The sequence below is a fragment of the Cuculus canorus genome, chromosome 2, assembly GCF_017976375.1.
Source record: "Cuculus canorus isolate bCucCan1 chromosome 2, bCucCan1.pri, whole genome shotgun sequence".
In the NCBI taxonomy this organism is placed as follows: domain Eukaryota; kingdom Metazoa; phylum Chordata; class Aves; order Cuculiformes; family Cuculidae; genus Cuculus; species Cuculus canorus.
In genome coordinates this window covers 40571333-40592444 of record NC_071402.1, presented here as the reverse complement: position 1 = coordinate 40592444, position 21112 = coordinate 40571333, and the positions used below count along the sequence as shown (strand labels likewise).

The window sequence follows — 21112 nt, the reverse complement described above, 5'->3', positions numbered from 1 at the left end:
AAAGCCTGTAAACAAAAAGGGGGAAATCCAGTGTCAGGAATAATGGAAAGACTGTCATGCAGTAGCTTCATCCTTGGTGAATACATGGAAACTAACTGAAACCCCAGAGGGCAGGAGGGGACAGGAGCTGTACATGTGACACTTTGTACCAATGGTTTTAAAGTTCTTGAAATTCTAGTAAGACACTTCTGGTATTTCAGTGTAGCAAACTGGAAATCAGTAATCAATGTCTTATGCATCATGTATCAAATCATCAACACACTTCACTAATATTTAGTTTTAATTCCGCTTAGCAGAAGATGTTTCAAATTCATCTGTTTCCAATCACTATATTTGGCCTCAGAATGTAAATTCACATTGTGTGGGGTCTTTAAATTAAAATTATCGCTGCTGTTTTATGTTGAGTAAAAAATATTAAGTCTGAAAGTATTCTAATTTAAGGGTAAAAGTTTCTTCCCGGTATGTAGAAATCATCTCAGAAGCCATTTCTGTCAGCTGAGGAAACTGGGAGCTTAAAATTCCAGATACATTGTAGTATGAAATTAAAGGCAGCAAAGCTGTCTTGGCTGTGCCAAGGACTGACACCAGGGACGTTCAAAGCGTCCCTGGTGATCTGTGATAGTTTTTGTGGTCACAAGTTAACCTAGACTAATTTCACAGTCACATTTCATATTTTTACCTCCCTGATGTCATGCTGTATCAGATTTATTTCTGCATCCTTAAAAGGGGAATTCAATGTTTCATGCTCATACGGATGCTCAAGGAGGTCTGTAGTTTTACTGGAGATATATTGCTCATTTTACAAGTGGAAAAGATTGGATCTGTGATTTATGATGAAGGCAGCATTTGGTCCTGCTGCAGTGACACAGCCAGCGCTCCCTTTTAGAGAATGTCTTAAAACCAGTCCAGTGATGAGCTGGTGCTACCAAGAGAGGGACCTATCCTTCGCTGGGGTATTTGCTTCCCCAGCCGTGACAGGGATGGTATGCTGGCAGGGCAACTGGCCAGGAGAGGTTACCTTTACACAGTAGGCACAGGCAGGTGAAAAGTCACTCGAGGCTCAGCACCTGCTTGCTGCTTCTCATTATTTGTCTGGTTGAGGCAGCTTGGCCCTTCAAGTTCTTTCTCTAGATTCACCTACTAAAAAATTATGCTGATAACCACCTCTAAAGAAGTAACTGTTTTTTTGGGATAGAGCGTTAGCTACAAGTTTGGGATGCTTGTATCCAGTTTCTGAGTTTGGAAGAAATTTCCTTTGTTACTTCAGAGAATCATGCTTAATCCTGTATTAATTCTCTGTTAGGAGATTTTGCTTTGTTTTCAAGAGAAGGAGGACCTATTAATGTGGCTTTGTATCACAGGACTGAGAGGAGAATGAATACATAGCAGTGGTGAGGTAGTCTGAAACTATAAGGGGGGGTAAAGAAATAGAGAAATAATTTAAGCAGTAGTCTAAGTCACTTGTGATGAGGACAGGGTTGAGAACATTTCTAGTTCAGGACTCCCCAGGGGTGAGGCTATTGCTTGTCTCGGCGCACAAACAGCACATGAAAGTGAGCTGAAGCAATGCCAAAAGGAAGAACTGGATTTACTGAGGAGGCTACTACAAACCTTGGCAGTTGTTTGATTTACTGCCCAGTGTTTGTGGTTGACCGGATTTCCTCCGCTGTTTATTTTGCTCTTGAAAATATGTGGGGCTCCAAGCATTGTGTCTTCTGTGATCTCCTCCTGTCAACCCAGTCAGTGCCCACTCCTCTGCAGCCAGCCTGCTAGGCTCAGTGGACAGCCCGCCCCAGGCATGGAGGTCTGCAGGAGGGAGGAGAAGATGTATCTCTCACCTGCAACTCAAAAATTACCTATGTTGGAGGAAGCTTTATTTCAGGAGGAAGTTCACTGTGTAATAGCCTTCTCCGCTGCACCCTTGTGCCAGCTGTGTTCCTTCCACGGGATGTAGGAGTTGTGAGGGAGGCGATGAGGATGTGCACTTGAGGTGTCCTTCCTTTTTAGTCTAATACCTTTCTGTCCTTCCTCTGTAATCTATTTTTGCTTCCCAACCCATAGTTTGGTGCCCCTTTCTTTATTCCCAACAGCTTTTTTTTCTCTGGTTTTCTCCTGGTAATTACATTTTTCTCTCTGTCTTGCCATTCTCACTATTCTTGTGTCTGTCTCTACACTCCAGATTCTAGGTTTGGGTCATTTGTTTTTTCTTGGAGCTGGGTTGCCTCAGCCTCCTTCCACTGTCTCCCTCTCCACCTGATTAAATGCACTGATAGAGACTTGATACGGTTTTTGTTTTCTTTAAGACAGTGAAGTTTTTAAGGTTTCTTAAAAGCTGTGGCCAGGATGAATTTCCATCATTGTTATAACTTCATCAGTTATAATGGCCCTCAGATATGCAAAAAACATTCATTGTGCAGAGTCTGGACAGTCCAACTTCTTAAAAGCATCTTTCTAAGAACATTGTTTTAGTGAAGAGTCATTACATGTCGATAATACAGAATCACACTTTGAGCATCAAACTTGGATATGAGGCAAAAGTTTTGATGCTCATTAACAACTAGCTAACTGGATATTCATCTTTATCTAAATAGATTGTGAACAGTCTGTGAAGATCTATAGCTTTAAGGTGTGGACTCTGCAAATATTTCCAATACAGCAATTAAGAAGAAAATATATGCAGTGCATTTTAACAACTGGCACCTAAAACATTCTGTTAATTTTCTTTCTTAACTTCTAACACCATGTGTCTTTAAACTTGAGTCTGTAGAAAAGAGGAATGAACTATTCTGTGGTATGGGAAAATATCCTCTTATCTAGAGAAAAACATAGCTGTACCAGTCAAAAATAAAAGATATAGAGTTGCTCTGAAGGTTGCAGTGCCCTGGAACACTGCTGTAAATCAGCAGTTTGTATTTGTGGTTTGTATTTGTATTATTATTATTTTTTAAAAAACTGCTTTGTTTTAACATAGTCAAAACTTTTGTAGTGCATTTATTTAAGAAAAAATAAATGCACGGTATTTCATATATGTTAAGTTTCATTACTTAGAAATGGTTAACTCAGGACAATTATGGTGTAGAAATTATTTTTAAACAACCATTCTGACCTTAGTGTAATAATATCTCATGTTACAGAAAAGGCTGTTCAATACAAATAGTTCTGACAAACAAAACCCCCGCAGCTAATCAGAAGACTGGCTCAAAGTCCTCAGTTGTCACAGTTAGGCCACTTTATTGTACTCTGCTGACTGTACATTATAATTTTTCTAATGGTTTTAGCATGCTCAGTTTTTAATTGTGCCCGACATACTGCCTATTGAATGTGGTCTTGTACGTTCTTAATATCAGTAAAAGATATTCATTGGCTATATTTTATTTCTAAAGATGAGAGGGTTGTGTTCACGTACAGAGATTATTAAAAGGAATTTTCCATATAACAAGACAGGAGTAAGCAGTTAAGCTAAGGGAGAAAAGAGTTAAAAATATGTAACCTGTGTGACTTACTGGTTTCTTGCTTATAAAAATTTTCTAAGTATTATAAGATATCTTCTATATACTTGTGCGCTATTTCTTTCAAATATATTTTCAAAAAGGGGTGTAAGAAACTTCAGACAGGTGCTGTTAAGCTCTGTTTTGGAACTTTGAAAGTGAGTATTTTTAAAAGTTTTTCTTAGTAATTAAATCTCTGTCCAAAGAAAAGAAAATTTTAAGTATGATATATTTTTTCCATTTTTAAAAGCTACTTATTATTTCTGTTTTTTTCTCAGTAGATATTGTTTGGATTGTTTCTCTTTTCTGGGCTGTATCTGTTTATTTTGAGTCTCTGTGTGTTTAAACATTTCTGGGGTTTTACAGGTTTAGTAGCTGCACGGGACTGTCAAACTGCAGCTGTTTTCATTTTGGGTTTATTGTTATTTCTTAAATAAAATCTGTTTATAATTATGATACTATGTTCCTTTACTAAGTTTTTCATTGTAAACAGTTCTAGAAAGCTTTTCTCAGTAAGTAAGAGCCTAAACATGGCAACTTGAGATTTCGGGGCTTTTGGCCTCTTATGACAGTCTGGTAATTTTTCTCCTTTCCCACAAAAACAAACTGGCAACAGCAGAAGGTATCCATATATACCCATGAGATCTTTGCTGCACTGTTCTGAGAAATGGGAGATGGGTTCAAATCCCCAATTCCTGAACTGTGGCAAGTTTCCCACCTCCTGAGGAAGAAGCCAGTTGACAGAATATTGAATAGGCCTTCCTATTTCAGCTGAAATGTCGTATTTGCCAGAAATTATTGAATTGCACCGGAGCAGGGTTAGTAACTCAATTTTCTCATCAAGTACCCCATGTGAGCTTTTTCACTGTTTCCTTAATTTAAAGAAAGCTTGCAAATACTTATTTTTTGGAAGTTGAAACCTTTGAGGAGAAGTGTGCTAAAGGAATCTGTCTCTACCTATCATATAGCCAAGAGTCATTGGCTACTGGAACAGGCTGCCCAGGGAGGTGGTCGAGTCACCTTCCCTGGAGGTGTTTAAGGAACGGGTGGATGAAGTGCTTAGGGACATGGTTTAGGGAGTGTTAGGAATGGTTGGACTCAATGATCCAATGGGTCCTTTCCAACCTTGTGATTCTGTGATTCTGTAATTTGAGCACCTGCCCTGGAGGGCTGCTTCCACTCTGCACTTCAAGTTGAGCAGAGGGAGAGGTGTTTGTCATCCTCATCATCCCTGACTGTGTTTTTAGGACCAGCAGGTACATACTGGAAAAGATGGTGTGAATGAGCAAGAGGGGCAAGGAAATCCCTGGTTCTTCTTCAGCTTGGGAATTAGCATGAAACTTAGTCGTTGTGCATGCCTGTTAGTAGAAACAACAGGGCTTCACTTATGCTGGGTGGCATGGATGTGTAGGGCATGCCCCATGGGCCCTTTCTCCTTAATATCTCTTCTGTCCTATGTGCTCATGTTCTTTCCAGATTTCTCATAGTTCCTTTCCATCAAAGTTAAATACGGGACATGGGGAAAGTGTCTATGTTTTGACCTGATTTGCTCTTCAGGACATACCTACAATTCATTAGTTGAAGCAAAAAAGTATTGGCAGAGAAACATGCTTCAAGGTAAGATATAAATCTAAATATCAGGTACCCAAATTTTATGAATGCTGCTGTCACTTAAATGGTGAACATTGAGACTCTGTTTCCCTACAGAATCTGACATTGTAGGTGTGTATGTGTTTCAGCGTTCATTAGTTTTGAATGCACAGCTTGAGGCTGCTTTTACAGGTTTGCACGAAGGGAGATACCAAATCTGAAAGGGAAGCCACGTTGCCTTGCTGCAGTAGCTGTGAAGGAATTGAACCTACTGAAATCACCTAGTTTTTGGTCCTCAAACCTTTAGCTGCAAGGGCCATGTTGGTACACAGTGCACATTTAATGTAAACTTTCATTTTGAAAATCTGTACTTTTCACTTTACCAACTTCAATCTCGCTTGATTTCTTAGTATTTTCAAGTTTACATGCAGAAATTGTTCTTCTAAGCCAAGGTGGTTTCTGTTTTAGGACTCAATACATAGTGCAAGTTAAGACCAAGTCTGATCCTGTAGTTGCATCGATGTCGAATATGCCACAGCAGAATGCTTTAACATTCATAGAAGTTTTCAAACATTTAAAGAATTTAGGATTACCCTTAATTTAACAGTGGCCCAGAATTGGCTTGTTGAAAATACTGCTATCAAAATGTCTGTTCCATAGCTGAGTTAATTATAATAATTTTTTTTGATGAAGGATGCTGCAGAAGTTACTGAGCTGTTTCCCAGCTGATGAATTACTGATTACGTTTGTGCTTATATTGTTCTCTGCAGGAGGCTATAGATTTAAAGATGATGGTTACGAAGGTATTTGATGTATGGAGTCTGCAAACCATGCTAGTGAGGGGATGTGTCCCTGTGGTAGTACTAGAAGAAGGGTGCTTTGCAGGTGTATCTCCACATTTTTGCAGATACAAGATTTCGATTTCCTTCTTCACTAATGTATATGATATCTAGTGAACGTATTTCTGTGAAGGTTTGGGTAGCTTAAAGCACAACTCACTTTTAAAATGGACTTGTTAAGAATTACCACAGATTTGCAATGTGAACTAAATTGAATAATGTTCCATTAAAAGCATTTTTGCTGAGCTTCATAATTAAAACCATTTTGTTGTTCTGCCTCCGTTTTCTGACATTGCACAGCAATGATGTCCCCAGTTAATTATTTTCTTTCATGCATTGAAAATGTTACCACTAGGGCAAAAAGTGCTTTTTCCAGGATGCTGAATCCAAGCGTGGCTGTGAAGGACAGCTGCCAGGAGCAAGAAGATGAGATGATAGCTTTTCCTATCAGTAGAGGAGAAGAAAGGAAAAGTGTAGTCCAGATAATACCACTTCTCCAACAAGAGCAGAGCAGGAGTTACTGTGGCTTGCAAAAAAAAAAGGCATGGTATGATGGGGAACTGGTTTGAGGGTCTGATGAATCCCTGAAATGTGATGGAGCACCAGGTCCAAGTATCCTGTATTGAAGAAGGGAGCTGCACTGATTTCTGAAAGTGCAGTAAGGATCCTGGAAAAACTATGTAGGGTCACAAGACCAGAGGATAAAGTGGGAATTGTGATCTTGTTGTAGGGAGGAGGCCACAGATTTAAACATGGTGATTATGGAGGTATGCAGAATTAAAAGAATAAAAGGGGTTTTGACTTGGGACCATTGACGCTGGCTGATGAACACACAGCGAAGGCGTTTCCTAAAGCTTTGTGAAGTGTTTAGAGAATCATTTTCATAAAATGCACACTGAAACAGAACTATTCACATAAAATTAGAGCTACCAATGTAATAAGAAGTTACAAGTTACATTCTTTATTATACTTTTTAGACCCTTTCCTGTTTTGTTTTTTTGTTGTTGTTGTTGTTGCTTGTTTAAATGAGAGACTGAAATTATTACAAGGAGTACAATGCAGTGTTAGCCACACAGGGTTCCAAAGAAAATAGAACTGATTTCCATTACAGTTTTTACAAATAGCATGTAATATTGCTCGAAATAATAAGATGACTTATATTTTCTTGCACTGTCTGGTTGGAAGACAGTGAAGGGAATTTCATTTTTGAGCTTTCTTGTGCATTTGTGCACCTTTCTGCACCTTTTGTAAGAAATCAAGAGTTTTCATGTTTGGGAGCCACCTATAAGGCAGCGTTTGCCCAGAAGCAAGTATCACTGAGAGTGGATTATTGCTTCTGGGTAGAAAAATGTAATAGGACCAGATTTCAGAACTAAAAAGAAGCTAAATACTTTTTGAGGATTTTTCTTTCAGAGAGGTGTCTCTATCCATCTCCCAGCATGTGCTAAGCATACATTACAAGGGCAGTATGTAAGTATAGCTGCTAAGTTGCTTTCCTGCTTTCCAGGCATTTGTACTTCCATGGATTTTCCAGAAGCTATTTCCCCGTAACAGTGTTAGCATTTCTGGTTATGGTAGCATCCTTATCATTTCGACTGCACAGTGAAACAGAAAGAGTGCTAAGTGGTGGCACTGTTTTGTTTATGGAATAGAATTTTGTCTTGGAAGTCTTTCAGTGTGATGTAAGAACAAAGCAGAATTAGCATAAATATATCAGCCCACTGTATGTTCATCTGTGCAAGTTATTGCAAAGTTAATGCTAACTGTTGTTCAGGTTTTTCAGTTGGAAGTAACATATCAGCAGTGAAAAGTGGCCACCTTTGGCAAAGTTGTAACCTTCCCCCTTTGTGGAAATTTCCCATGTCTGCAAAATTCTGCCACTCTTTGCTTTAGGTCACTGTAGCTCACATTTTCTATGACCTTTTAAAGGCTTAGAAGTCTACTTGAACAGATATTGTTCTTGACTTAGAGTTTGCTGTTCTGTGTTTTAGTGGGTGGCAGAGTTGAATATCAGCACTTTCATTAGTATTTTAAGTCATGGTAGATCTTAAAGATTATTCTATCTCCTGATGCTTTATCTTGACAGCTAATATTATGTGAGACCAAATCTATACCATTGCACATGTTTATCTAAAATTGGTTTTAAAATGAAATACTGCTGCTGTTCTGGATGTGGGTTATCTTATGGCAAGTTAAGCCTAGTTTATTTAGGCTTAACCTGTATTTTCAAACTTGGTAACCTAAATATCTGAGGTTTACAATGACAATTATACACAGAAGAACTTATATCAGTTTTAGATGTACACGCTACTATAACCTATAACCTAGTGCATAGACCTGTAGCAAGTCATTCTCAGCGAAGTCCTTATTTATAGGCTTTGCAGGGGCTATTAACAAAGCAGTGTCTTCATAAGCTGCAGCTCTGAAGCATACCTAGTCATTAGCAAAGTCTGGCATTTTCCATCTATGTCCTGTGTTCCTGTGCAGATTTTGTTTTGTGATCTCGTTGAGTACTATTGAGATTAATTCTTGATTATTTATGCTGGAATTTATGTGATCTTTATGGTGCATCTTGAGGTTGTGGTAGTTATATTTTATCATCTGGAAAATAAAACTGACACAGGCCTTTAAATATCAAGGAAAGCAGAGTAAAGGGTTGTCAGCCTTCATTATATTTATCCACTGTGCTCCATCACACCTCTTGTACAATCCCTTCATCCACTGTCCCAGAGGGATGAATTAAGAGCGTGAGCTTCATTCTAGCTTTGTCGGGTGAAGCTGTGCCCTTGCCCAAGTTGAGAGCAGTAATTCCACGAATTAGGCCACATATTCACTGTTGTTTTTTGCTGCCTTGGTGCAACTTGAATACTGTGAAATTACATCATTCTCTTCTGTGGACACTCGTAGGCAAAGACTCACTGAAACTTGGCCAAGAGGTAGGAGCTACAGGGCAACACAGAAGTAGGGAGGGAAGTGCATTGTTTGCTGTCAGTTAGCATCATTCAGTCTGTGTTTAGAATGCAGCTTTAGGTATGAGAGAAAAAAATAAACTTGAGTATTGTACAATAACCTTGTATTAATAATAGCACTAGAAATAAATACTTGCCAGTGGGGTCACTTTATAAATTTCTTTTAAATTCTAAATGACTTCATATTTAGAATATATGGAACCATAATTCCAAAGTCTCTGCATAGTTTACCTTGTCCTGCTGTCATGGCTTTAAATTAAGGAAAGAATATTTTGTAGAGGATTTATTTGTAGTTAATGTTAGTTGCATAGCTATTGCTGCTCCAGGTTTTATTTTGTTCCCCTAAATCATGCAGATAGTGCTTCTGTTATTTAAATGTGAATATCTGACAAACATGTTACAGGCCTAAGAGTGATTAGAGCTCGATCCCTGGAATGAATAAGTGCTTTGGATCTCTGCCTCTATGACAAAGGAAACTTGGAATCAAAGTGTCTGGCTGAAAATACAGCTTTAAAAAAACAAAACCCTTCTACCCCTTCGTATGCTTTGTATTCTGCCCAGCAGGTCTTCAACAGTTCCTGGATGTTAGAGGAGCTCAGTTAGTAAGAACTTTAAGAAACATTTTATTAATATGTGCCTGGTATTAAAATAAACTATGTTTGAATGTGTGCATAAGTTTAGCTTTGTCTTTCTTTAAATAATGTCTTAAATCTAGCAGCTGTTATAAGGAAGAGCAATAATGGAAATCTGGAGTAAATTCTGAAAAACATAATTCAGTCGGTGGCAGATTTACATCTACAGAGTAGACATTTAGATGTAAACAAAATAAAAGTAACTTTTCTTAGGGTCCTACTTGTATTTCACACATTTGCTGGGAGCGGGTGAAGCAAAACTATTTGCCTTTGAACTTCTGCAGTGCAAAACTGGTACCAGAGCTGTACGCAACAGGAAATTCAGATGCCTAAGCAGTGAGTTTCTTTGGCATTTAAGCCAGAAGAAAGGCATTTCTATACTCCTGTTGCTGCAATGATAATTTTCACAACTGGAAACTAAGTGGCACACTTTTATCTTCCTGAGAGTGCACTGTACTGCTGCTGCTCAGTCTTTTTTATTACCGATCAAATTAATAAGTAGCAAGGCTCTCTGGTGTTGCTGCTGGGTTTCAGGTGCATGTGGACAGCAGAGGGCTGGTGGGAATTGTTCTCACTTCCCCAGCTAGCAGGAGACTTAGGCTGCAGCCATCAGCAGCACAGGCAGAAGTTGTTTGGTTAGCACTTTACATTAATCCCACCGTCTTTTCTAACAGTATCTTGTTAATATTTTTTCGCTCTCTGAGGTGGAAGTACTAAATTAACTTCCCTGTGACACCTAGATGTAGCACCTCAGTGAAATGGAGCAATTTAAACAACAGACAAAAATATAATGGATCTTTTTTCCTCTCTGTATGTACCTTTGTCTACAGCAGCCCTACAGGTACAAAGCCTCCATGTCTGGTCAGGTGCCCATGTGGCTGTTACTTCCCCAGCTCCCTGTGCTTGCTGGAGCGGACATTTCTGCCCTGGCTCCTCACCAGGTCTTTTTTTTCTTTCTAGTCATGCCTGAAGCTCATTGCCAATCTCAGCAGTATTTCTATTGACTTCAGGGCACTTGGCCCCATAGGTGCTTGCAAACAAGCACTCCTTCTCTCAAATGAACGTGCACGCACAGTGGGATTTTTTTTTTATTCTTTTTTCCCTCTTAAGTGTGATTTTGAAGCCAATGTGGATGCTTAGCCTCCTTAGCTAGCAATGGTTGCTGGCATTGACCGGGGCTGTCCTGAGTAGAAAGTTATTAAGTGCTGGGGAAAGGCTTCCAAAAGCAGTGTGGATCTGATGCCTCAGTTCCCACCGCTGTGATCCATAGATCCGTACCGAGCTGCTTGCCAGGAGAATGGAGTTGGCACTTGTCCTCTGGGGCAGGGCCGTAGTGTCCTTTAATGACAACGGCCGAAGAGGAAATGGAGAGTTGTGGTCTTGCTTATTCAAGTGGTATTAACTTAGTTGAGTGATGGTGTTTAGTACAAAGAATTGGGAGTTTGATTGTTTGGAGGTTTTTCTTGCTCCTGACAAGACCTCTGCTCTCGCATCAATTTGATTTCTGCACAGAAGTATTAAATATAAATGCCAATGGGGTATTTTTACAAGCACTTAGCCATCAACCTCTCAGCTGGCGACATGGAAAGATTTGATTTGTGTGTGTAGCAGAGAAATGTGTGTGTGCAGATGCATGTTGGAATTACTTTCAGCACATTTGATAACTTGATGTCAAAATAGTACCAATAAATATGTTGTTTCAAATGAGGAAAAATGAGCTTTTTCTCTTTCAGAAAGACTTATTTAAAATTCAGGAAGTCAGACTGCTGAGGAGTTAGCTCTAGGATTTTTAAAACAGCATTGAAAGGGAAGCTTAATTAACATTTCACTACCCTTTCAATTGAACTAAATGCATGTCTAGTTTATCACCCACCTAAATATGTTAGTTTGTATTTGAAGAATGCTTGTGACAGTGAGCCTTCAGGAGAAGTCTCAGCTTTTTCCTGTAATCTCGTTATAGCATTTGTATATTTTATTTGCTTGCTTTGACCTTGGATGATTTAAAGGGTATATTCAATGTACATATTATGTATTTCTGGGAATCAGCACAAGAGGTTGTTTTCTTTTTACTCTGAATGTACCTTTAGCGGGAATTTAAGTGTCTGGGGGAGAAGGGGGTGGTCCAAGCAGTATACTGATGGCATGCCCTGTATTATTAAGTTGAGGTTTGATGGATGAGCATTGCACAGCACAGCAGTATGCATGAAAGCATCCCTGGGCAGGATGCTGCTCTGTGTTCCTTAGGATGAATAAACAAGTAGCAGCTGCTTTTCTTTTTCTCCCTGAAGGACACAGTCATAACAGAAATTGGATATTAAAAAGGGCAGCATAGATTAATGGGGCAGTAATAAAACAAATGAGACCCATTAGCTAAATCACTGCTTGAAAAGTAGATTCTGTGATAAGTGCCCTTCAGTGCCTCATGTGGGAAAAATTGTTACAGCACTTGTAACATCATCTATGATGTTGGATTTTAGATTGTTGTGACAATCCTAAGTGATAGGATCGTGAAATAATTTAGATGAAGGTACACTCCATATGCCCTTAGTGCTTGTTAAGAAAACTAGAATCATTATATCCAAATGTGAAGACAAGTTCTTTTCTTTCAAAACCCAGTCAGAATGTTTTAACATGCTCCTAAAATCTTTCATCAAAAAACAAAGCCTTTTTTTGTGTTTCTGTAAGGTGATCACGAGAACTTGGAAATCCTTATTTCACTGTGGAGCACTAGTGCTTTGGGGACTGATGTTCAAACAGACTTTGAAGTGGAATCGGTGGCTTTAGCAAGATCTCCTGATTTTTAATTGTTGATTTTATATTAGATTAAAACATTAAATATCTCTGCTGTCTGCTTTTTAGACTGGATAGTTTTCTGAAACATTTAATGAAAAAGAAATATAGACTTAATTTCTTAGATTTCTGGAGCATGTTGCCTGTAAGGAGAAAAATGTGTGGGGTTGAGAGAGAAAATATGTACACTAATCAACTAACCGAAGTCAAAGATATTAGTTTGAAAGTGCTCTTTTATTGATCTTCAGGAGAGAGATAGGTCTAATCCTATGAATCAACACATTTTGCTTCCTTTTCTCCCTCTAGGAATGCATGGCTATATCATGGTGGGTTTTAGAGTTTTTAATTTTTTTCTTTTCCCGTGCAATTTTGTTAAACCCGAGCTTAGACTACAAGCAACAAACAACACGTTTCTTGTGAGATGCCTAGGGATGCAGAGTGAGAGAGCAGCATGGGCGCCCCAAGCGCTGCCTCCCCTGCACCAGCGCTGGTGTCTGCATCCTGTCCGGCAGTGGGAAAGGAGGGCTGGGAGGCGGCTGTTGCTATCGCTCTGATGTCAGGCGCTCTCGCTAACGTGTGGTTGGTTATTCTGCATTTCAGATTGCTGCCAGTAGCAGAGCACAAAGGGAACAGCGAGACTCCTGCGTCTTTCAGCAAGAAGAAAGGAGTTGGTGGAGCAGACTAATACGGACTTGTGTCGGGTGGCCTTGGCCTACAAAGGCTGCCTTTAAAAGAGAAACGCAGTGTTATTTAATGAGCTGTGAGATGAGGCACTGCTGCTAACACTCAGATCCCAGGATTCATCGGCTATTCATTGTGCTTAATGTACATGTTTCTGCACCGTGCATTTAGGAGATCCCAGAGAAGAATCCAAAACGGCTGCAGGGGAAAGACCACCAAACATGCCTACAGAAACACTACCGACAGGTAGCATGGTGAAGCCAGTCAGCCCTGCCGTCACTTTCACATCTGCCGTTCCTCTCCGCATCCTGAACAAAGGACCTGACTATTTTCGCAGGCAGGCGGAGCCTAATCCAAAAAGACTGAGCGCGGTGGAGAGGCTGGAAGCTGACAAAGCGAAATATGTCAAAAGCCAGGAGGTCATCAATGCCAAGCAGGAGCCTGTGAAGCCGGCCGTACTGGCAAAGCCACCAGTCTGTCCCGCGGCCAAGCGAGCTCTGGGGAGCCCCACCTTGAAAGTCTTTAGCAACAATGCAAAGACCGAAAGCAGTGTCCAGAGAGAAAATCTGAAACTTGAGATTTTGAAGAACATCATCAACAGCTCTGAAGGCTCCAGCTCAGGTTCAGGGCATAAGCATGGTCCCCGAAACTGGCCACCTCACAGAGCTGATTCAACAGAGCTGAACCGACACTCATTTGCTGAATCCCTGAAGGTTTACCCCACACAGGGCCGTAGCAGCCCTCAGGAGAGCAGCTCTAATGTCAGCAGAAGGCTCCTAGATCAGTCAGCAGAGACTTTCTTGCATGTCTCTCACAGCTCCTCAGACATTAGGAAAGTAACTAGTGCAAAGCCCTTAAAAGCAATACCCTGCAGTAGTTCAGCCCCACCTCTGCCTCCAAAGCCCAAAATCGCTGCCATCACCACCCTCAAATCCCCAGAGATTGAGGCAGTCGAGTCTGGATGTGGAGTTAGTAGAAGACCCTCCCTACAGCGATCAAAATCAGACTTAAGCGACAGATACTTTCGTGTCGATGCAGATGTTGAACGATTCTTTAACTACTGTGGACTGGATCCTGAAGAGCTTGAAAACCTCGGGATGGAAAACTTTGCAAGGGCTAACTCTGATATTATATCCCTCAACTTTCGCAGTGCAAGCATGATTAGCTCAGACTGTGAACAGTCTCAGGACAGCAACAGTGACCTTAGAAACGATGACAGTGCCAATGACCGTGTGCCATATGGCATTTCTGCCATTGAAAGGAATGCCAGAATCATCAAGTGGTTATATAGCATCAAGCAAGCTAGAGAGTCACAGAAAGTGTCTCATGTGTGAGAGGAAAATTCCACCATAGAAAAAGCAAGAACTGTATCTTTGTCTGTGAATATTCAGTCGTGAAGGGTTGTGAAGTCTACTTGAAGTCTTGTACACTTTTAAAATCTCTTTGTGTTGCTTGTTGTGCAATGTTTCCAAGTTGCATGCCTGTCAACATGTGAGCTGACCTGGCTTCCACTTGAACAATAACTAACTACAGAGCCTGGCTGAGCATACACATTATCTGCCAAAAGTTTAAGACAAGAATCTAATTAGGGCTTCAATATAATCAAAGTGTTTACATGGAAAGGTTATATGACTTCTTTGGTATTTATGTGGTTCCTTGTGGATTTTATATGTCACTTTTTGTCTTAATACAGATGTTGTCAACTGACGTTACTAGCTTCTAAGTTGAATCAGAATCCCTTTGGAGGGAAGAAAAGCAAAATTGGCCAAAATAAGAGGTTTAGGCATAGGACGATAGGCAAAGCAGCCTTATCTCTTCTAGAAAGTGCATTATTGGCACGTGTAAAACTGTTTCTAAAAGGCAAAGAATGCTGCGTTCTTCAACTATGTTTCATTGTTAAACTATATATCCCTACTTCTAGTCAGGAACTGCTCAGTAAATGTTTCTATTTTGTAGGTAAAATCCCTCAGTTTTACAGCAGAAGTAGTCTAGTGAATCTGCTTGACCTCTCATAAACTGAGTCTTACGTATTTGGGTTGGTGTAAGCATTTTAATAATTTTGTATTGTCCCTTTTGGAAAAGCTTAAAGAAGGTCAGAGTCAACAGATGAAAATGGCATAGGTGCAGGATTTTGTGGGTTTGGTTTTTACTCAAAGATTCCTGGTCTTAAACTTTTGACAGGAATGATTAGATCCTATAGCTGATATTGAATGCCTTTATTATTCAAACACATAATGACTACAAACTCCATGCTGTCTTTTAATATTTTTGTAGACCTATCTGAACAGTTAATGAACAAAAATGGAAACACACAGCCATATGAATATAAAGCCTCGTATTCAGAAGTAAATACACTCAGTAGTTGAACTATATCTGAAAAATTGTGATTATGTTATCTTGCATATGTTATATCTAAGGCTGTGAAAGTTTGTTAACTACAGCTCTAGGAAAGCATAGAAACATGACAGTATGTAGCTTTTCTTTTCTTTTCTTCCCCCCTTCTCCCCCTTATGATTGTTAGTGCTGCAGGTCAACCTGTTACAAATCTTTTGACAATCTGTGTCTTCCCAGTGGTTCAATTAACTGTCATTTCAACGGACAGCAGTGGCATGGCAGCAGAGAAGTTGAAAGTACAGTGGTCTGCTTCATTATTATTGTATACATGCTTTGAAGTAAATTGCAGCACTACCTTATACGTCATCAGCTAATAGGAAACTTTTTTTATTGTGTAAATGCTGTAAGACTTTGTATATACTTCAGTTGTTATGAAATCTTTAAAAGGAAGAGTGTTATGCTAATAAATAGCTCCTGGTGCAGGTATGGTAGGTTTTTTGTTCGTTTCTTTTACCCCTTTTATTCATAAAATTATATCGGGAACTCAATTGCAGTGTGTTTTAGTGCTGTAGGTCTTGGTTAAATAATAGTTCCAGTAAAAGTTTTCTTTTACTAAAGTGCTTTTCAGAGTATAATTTTTTATAAAGTAACTATAGCAGCATGATCTGTCTAAAGAACTAGAAGAGATTTTTGAGACTCCTAAAATAGTTTGCTTCTTCCTTACCTAGCAATGTTACTGTTCCCGTTTATAGCATCTGTTCATAATGAATCACTGCAGTCTTCTGAATTATTCTTCAGTAGTGCTTATTTATATATTTGAATATTAAACATGTTTTACAAAGTCGGGTTCTATCTTTTCTCTTGGAAGCCTGCAGCCCGACTTCTTACCAATAGCCAGAGTTCATGCAGGTGAGACTAGAAGCGAAGCTGTGTCGCCATTTGTTGCCTGTGGAATTATCCTGCATCAAATTTCATATAATTGTTTTCCAAATGACTGTTTACGGAGGAAAAAAAAGGCACACATTCAGTTTCAGCAAGCTACTCTATGGTTTTACAGTTGGCTTCACAACCTAAGACTACAACATTCCTAGCACAGTCAAAAAAATGAGGAGCTATGTATTTCAGCTACAGGCGCATTTGTGACATTTTAAGCTCCATGGGTTTCATTTGGCATTGACATCACACCGGTTTTTCAAGCATATTTTTCCAATAGTAAGTTCTACTCAGTTCAGTGACTATTTTGCCAAGGAAAATAATGCTTAAAGGATTAAAGCCAAGTGTAATGCAGCTGTACAGCAATGAAATAAAGAAGTGAAAACCAAAATGAAAACGCAATCACATTGTTCTCTCTCAAGTGTTTTAAGAATGATGATAAACATGCTATCTCAACTGTTGCCAGCCAAAAACAGTAATAAAGAAGCCTTTTTAACTAGAAAATGGATTAAAGCGAATGCTAGCATTCTGAACTTGTTTCCCAAGGTTTGTTAGGAAGCTGTAGACTCTTAGGAGAAATCAAATTCATATCCTTTTAATGCCACAGGGGGTTGAAAGCTTGTGAGGTATCTGTGAGAGAGCATTTCCTCACTCCATACCTTAAGCAGTACCTTTGACACGGCACAAGCTCCAGCTCCGCTATCCCGGCTTTTTACGATATGCACGTGAATAAGATTTTACAAGACCCAGACCTTCGCTATGAACTGAACTTGCAGCTCTAGTGAGACAGCAGTAATAGAAATCACAAGAAAAGTTCACCTGCTGCTACATGCCCACAAGGCTTTATGCAGATAACAGTTTACTTCATTTTGTCACTTTGTTATGCTTTACGTAGCTAGGATTGATTTATTTATTTGTATCTTTGCTGTTAACCTGCATATCTGTATAAAAGCCCACTCGGTGGTGTCGATATGGTTTTGTTTTCAACCAGGAAAAAACATTTTGCTTTTGCAGACGTGTCGAGAGGGTCCATTGTTTGTTTGAGGAGATTCCTGAGTACCAAATGTTGAATTCGCAGGAAATTGTAACCAGCTGAAATGCCTCATTGGGGATCCATTCTGGTCTTGTTCTGTCTGTCTCCAGCAGCCATTTACTCAGGTGCAAAGTACACAGCTAGTGTCCATGGTTAAACAACAGCTCTTGTTGCAGCAGCAGCTCTGGAGGGAGATACGAGCCTGTGGCATCCTGTGAAAGCCAGTGCTGAGCCCAGCGCTGACAGTTCTGGCCGCAAAAGTGAAGAAAAGCACGGTGTGTATTCAGTAGTTAGTAGTATTTACATGCAAACACATACACACACACACGCGCGCAAAAGAAACCACCGCAGAAGTTTGTGGTAATTCTGTTATTTTGACTTGCTGGGAAGGGAAAGGAAAAGGAAAATATGTGGCAAAGTGCATTTTGAAAGCTATATATGGGTTTGTGCAGAGGTAAACTATTTATCTGAATGAAAGAGATGGGCAGCGAGGTATAACTGGTCTTCTAATTGCTTCATATTATACAGTAACAATGTCATGAGACTTTAGAGATACAGGATCTGTGCCACAAATTTACATTGAAGGAATACTAGCACTGAAACTGTGTTTTTTATAAATTCTGTTTCTGCAAGAGAGAGCACTGTGCTGCAAGCGTATGCACCATCTGAGTGGCCGAGGGCTTTTGAAGGGTAAACACAAAATGATGATGCTTTTGGCAGAAATTCAAAAGTCAGAAGACACGCTTAGACAACAGAGCCAATCAGTATTGCTGACTTATCTCTTTTTACAGCAGTTTATCCATCCATGGAGGCCATACGCATTTGATTCCAGTCATTCAATGAAAAAAGAAAGTGCTTAATGGAGCTCTGCAGAACAGAGTTGAATAATTTTGATCTGCAGGAGAACAGGAAAGGAGCTAAAACTTAAAAACGGTCTTCCTGTTACTTATTGATTATGAGATGGTAATGTTTGGTATGTTATATTCAGAGCTCACTTGTTCATAAGAAATTTTATTAGCCAGAATAGTCAAACCAATAAATCTGGGAGGTGCTAGTTTTCCAAGGCTATAAAGCTCATGTTTTAAGTGATTAATGGTGCCACACCAGTAGCTGAGCACATTAGGCTTAGAATATGAGAGCATCTGGAGCTTTGTTCCCATGAACAGTAAGGGTCCATTGCCTATCTCAGCAATGAATATAAATGCAGATATAGCTTAAGGTCCCTTGGTGCTGTACAAGAGGATAAATTGGTCAAGGTTTTTGTCTTGAATTGTAATATAATTATATTAAAGTCCTTGTTACCAACACTTAGATGTTCACTGATATTCTGAATTCATCTGACATTCCATGCTGTCAGCAGAAAGGCTCCAATAATCTGCCCTTACAAATATATCACCCATAGCTTAATGGGAAAGGCCATTAAAATTGTCTGTTCGATGTAAGGACTTTTGTCTCCTGGTGACGGCATCTGTCAAGAGAAGCTCTAAATAAGCAAATTTCAGTCACAAGTATTAAACCATGAACACCATTTATTTTAATCCTTGGAAGCCCAAGTGGTGATTGATAGTTTTGTCCTAGCATTTCTTACACTCAGTATGTTGTTGAATGGCTATAAACTGGAGAGGGGCAGATTTAGACTAGACATAAGGACAAATTTCTTCACAATGTGGGTGGTGAGGCACTGGCACAGGTTGCCCAGGGAAGTTGAGGCTGCCCCATCCCTGGAAGTGTTCAAGGCCAAGCTGGATGGGGACTTGGGCAGCCTGATCTAGTGGGAGGTGTCCCTGCCCATGGCGGGGGGGGGAATGTTGAATTAGATGATCTTTAAGGTCCTTTCCAACCCAAACCATGCTATGATTCTATGAAAACCTCAGATGTCCATTTGGGGCAAAGTGGAGCCACCTACGCCGTACCATCTGTCTTGCCCTGGTAGGTATGAACAGCCTCCAAGCGTATTTTTTATCTGATCACTTAAGATTGGTTGTGGCTGCCTGTCAAAACTCAGTAATAATAAGTGGTGAGGTTTTTGGGTTTTTTTTAGGTTTTATTAAAAATGATCATTTATATAACAAAAACTGTAGTCTCTTAAATGTCATTCTTCTAAATTTAAAGTAATTTTCATTACGATTTTATGACAAGAATAAGAGAGCGCTAGTATCTGTGCTATTATAGTTCCCTGCTTTTGGCACTGCAAGTCTTCTCCACCTTCTTGGTGTCTTGCCTTTTCTGAGTTTTCTTAGTTTCTATTCTTTCTTTCTGCATGTTCCTTCCTTGTCTAGTCTGGCTTTTTCGTCTTATGTTCTCTGAAACACATGACTAAGGTCATCATATTCTCCTTGTTTAGCCTTCTTTCTTAAGCACCTTCATCCCACAGTTATGTTAATGCTCCTAAATCTCAAAGCAACTTTCCCACGACGTGTCTTGTCTTTTACAGCCTCTTTACTTATGGCAGCCTGTTTCCAGGGGAGTTATTCCGTGGCTGCAGTTGAGTTGCCACATCCCAAACAGGTAGTGGTCTATTTAATTGATTATTTTTTTCTTTTTGTGTGTGCCATCTTGTTTGTATCAAAGAGGAAACAGCAAGAGGTGATTCTTCAGGAGGAAGTAGTGATTGAAAACACTCATGAAGAATGAGATGCCAAACGTGTCTTGAAAATCAGCCTCTCGGTTCAAGACTGCTGCATTGTGCAGCCATAGGATAGCCGGTTCAACACTGCAACCTTGTATATGGGAACAGCCTATCCAAGTGTTCATCTGGGAGATGAGATAAATCAGTGTATGGAAGCAGAAGGCACTTGGTGAAGCATGCCACTGTTTCTATAAATACCTGCTATTCATATCTTTGAAAATGAAATCAGGAGGGGAAAAAAACCAGGGTTGAAATTTGGAGAACAGCTGTTTATACAAATGCTTTCAGACAAAATGCGGAGGTGGATAGGTAGTTTTGCTTTTTAAGAAATGCAGCTTTTAAAAGATCTTTTAATAAATGACCTGCTTTTCAACTATGTTATTTTTTTAGAATGTCAGTCTTGCCATTCTGAACTGTAAAATCTTGCTACTCTCAGCGGAGAGCTTTTAGAAATGTACTGACAGTGACTTGGAGTGGCTTAAGTAGTAGGATAAAATAGTGCTTATCTGAACATGAACTTTATTTTGCTAAAGTTTGGGGGGGATGGGGGTTTTGTTCTTTATTTTAAATAGATTGGAGGGGCAACAGAAAATTAACATAATCTTATTTATTAGTGTTGGCCTGGGACAAAGACTAGGAAGCACAGGTTCAGTTAATGTGTCTGCATGAAAAGTATAGTATTAGGTTTTGGCAAAGGCTTGATTTTCTTTATCCATGTTTTGCATATCTTAGAGCATATCGGCTTACGCATATCTGGCACAAAACTAACTCATTCCATCTGAAAATGCTTTCTGTGAGCTTATGGCTTTGAGTCCATCTGCTGAATTTTCTTTTGTGTTGAAGGACTGAACAAAGAGCTGTCATAATGCTGTCGATTTCCCATGGCTTTGTTTCTAGTATGTTCATCCAACAAGGCCTTTTAAACCCTTTCCTAAAGACTGAGTAAAAATAGTAGCTTTGTAGCAGTATACACTCCAGTATTGAATTCAGGAGGTAAAAAGCAGGCAAGAAATCATATTGTAAAATTAATTTTTTTTGCAGTTGTTTCATAATGAAATTGCAGGATTGTTGGGTTTGTTGCTTTTTTTTTTTTTTTCCGCTCCAAATGCCATGCAGTGAAACAGAGCCAAAGAATCCAATAAAACCATACAGATTTTCCCCACAGTGGCATTAGGAAACACTAAAATATGTCTG

At 39.5% G+C, this 21112-nt stretch overlaps 1 protein-coding gene across 4 annotated transcripts in view; it reads left to right on the top strand.

Annotated features, from left to right (window-relative positions):
• The window catches only part of FAM110B (family with sequence similarity 110 member B), a 115629-nt gene extending 95213 nt beyond the window's left edge, over positions 1-20416 (top strand). For 3 of the 4 annotated variants that reach the window (XM_054059756.1, XM_054059757.1, XM_054059758.1), the window contains one exon: positions 12909-20416. In XM_054059756.1, the coding sequence (XP_053915731.1) occupies positions 13211-14323 (1113 nt within the window). In that variant the 5' untranslated portion in view covers positions 12909-13210 and the 3' untranslated portion in view covers positions 14324-20416. Of the gene's footprint in view, positions 1-4966; positions 5106-12908 lie in introns of those variants that run through there. The other variant, XM_009563287.2, reaches the window with a different exon arrangement.
• Positions 20417-21112: the final 696 nt, after the last annotated feature.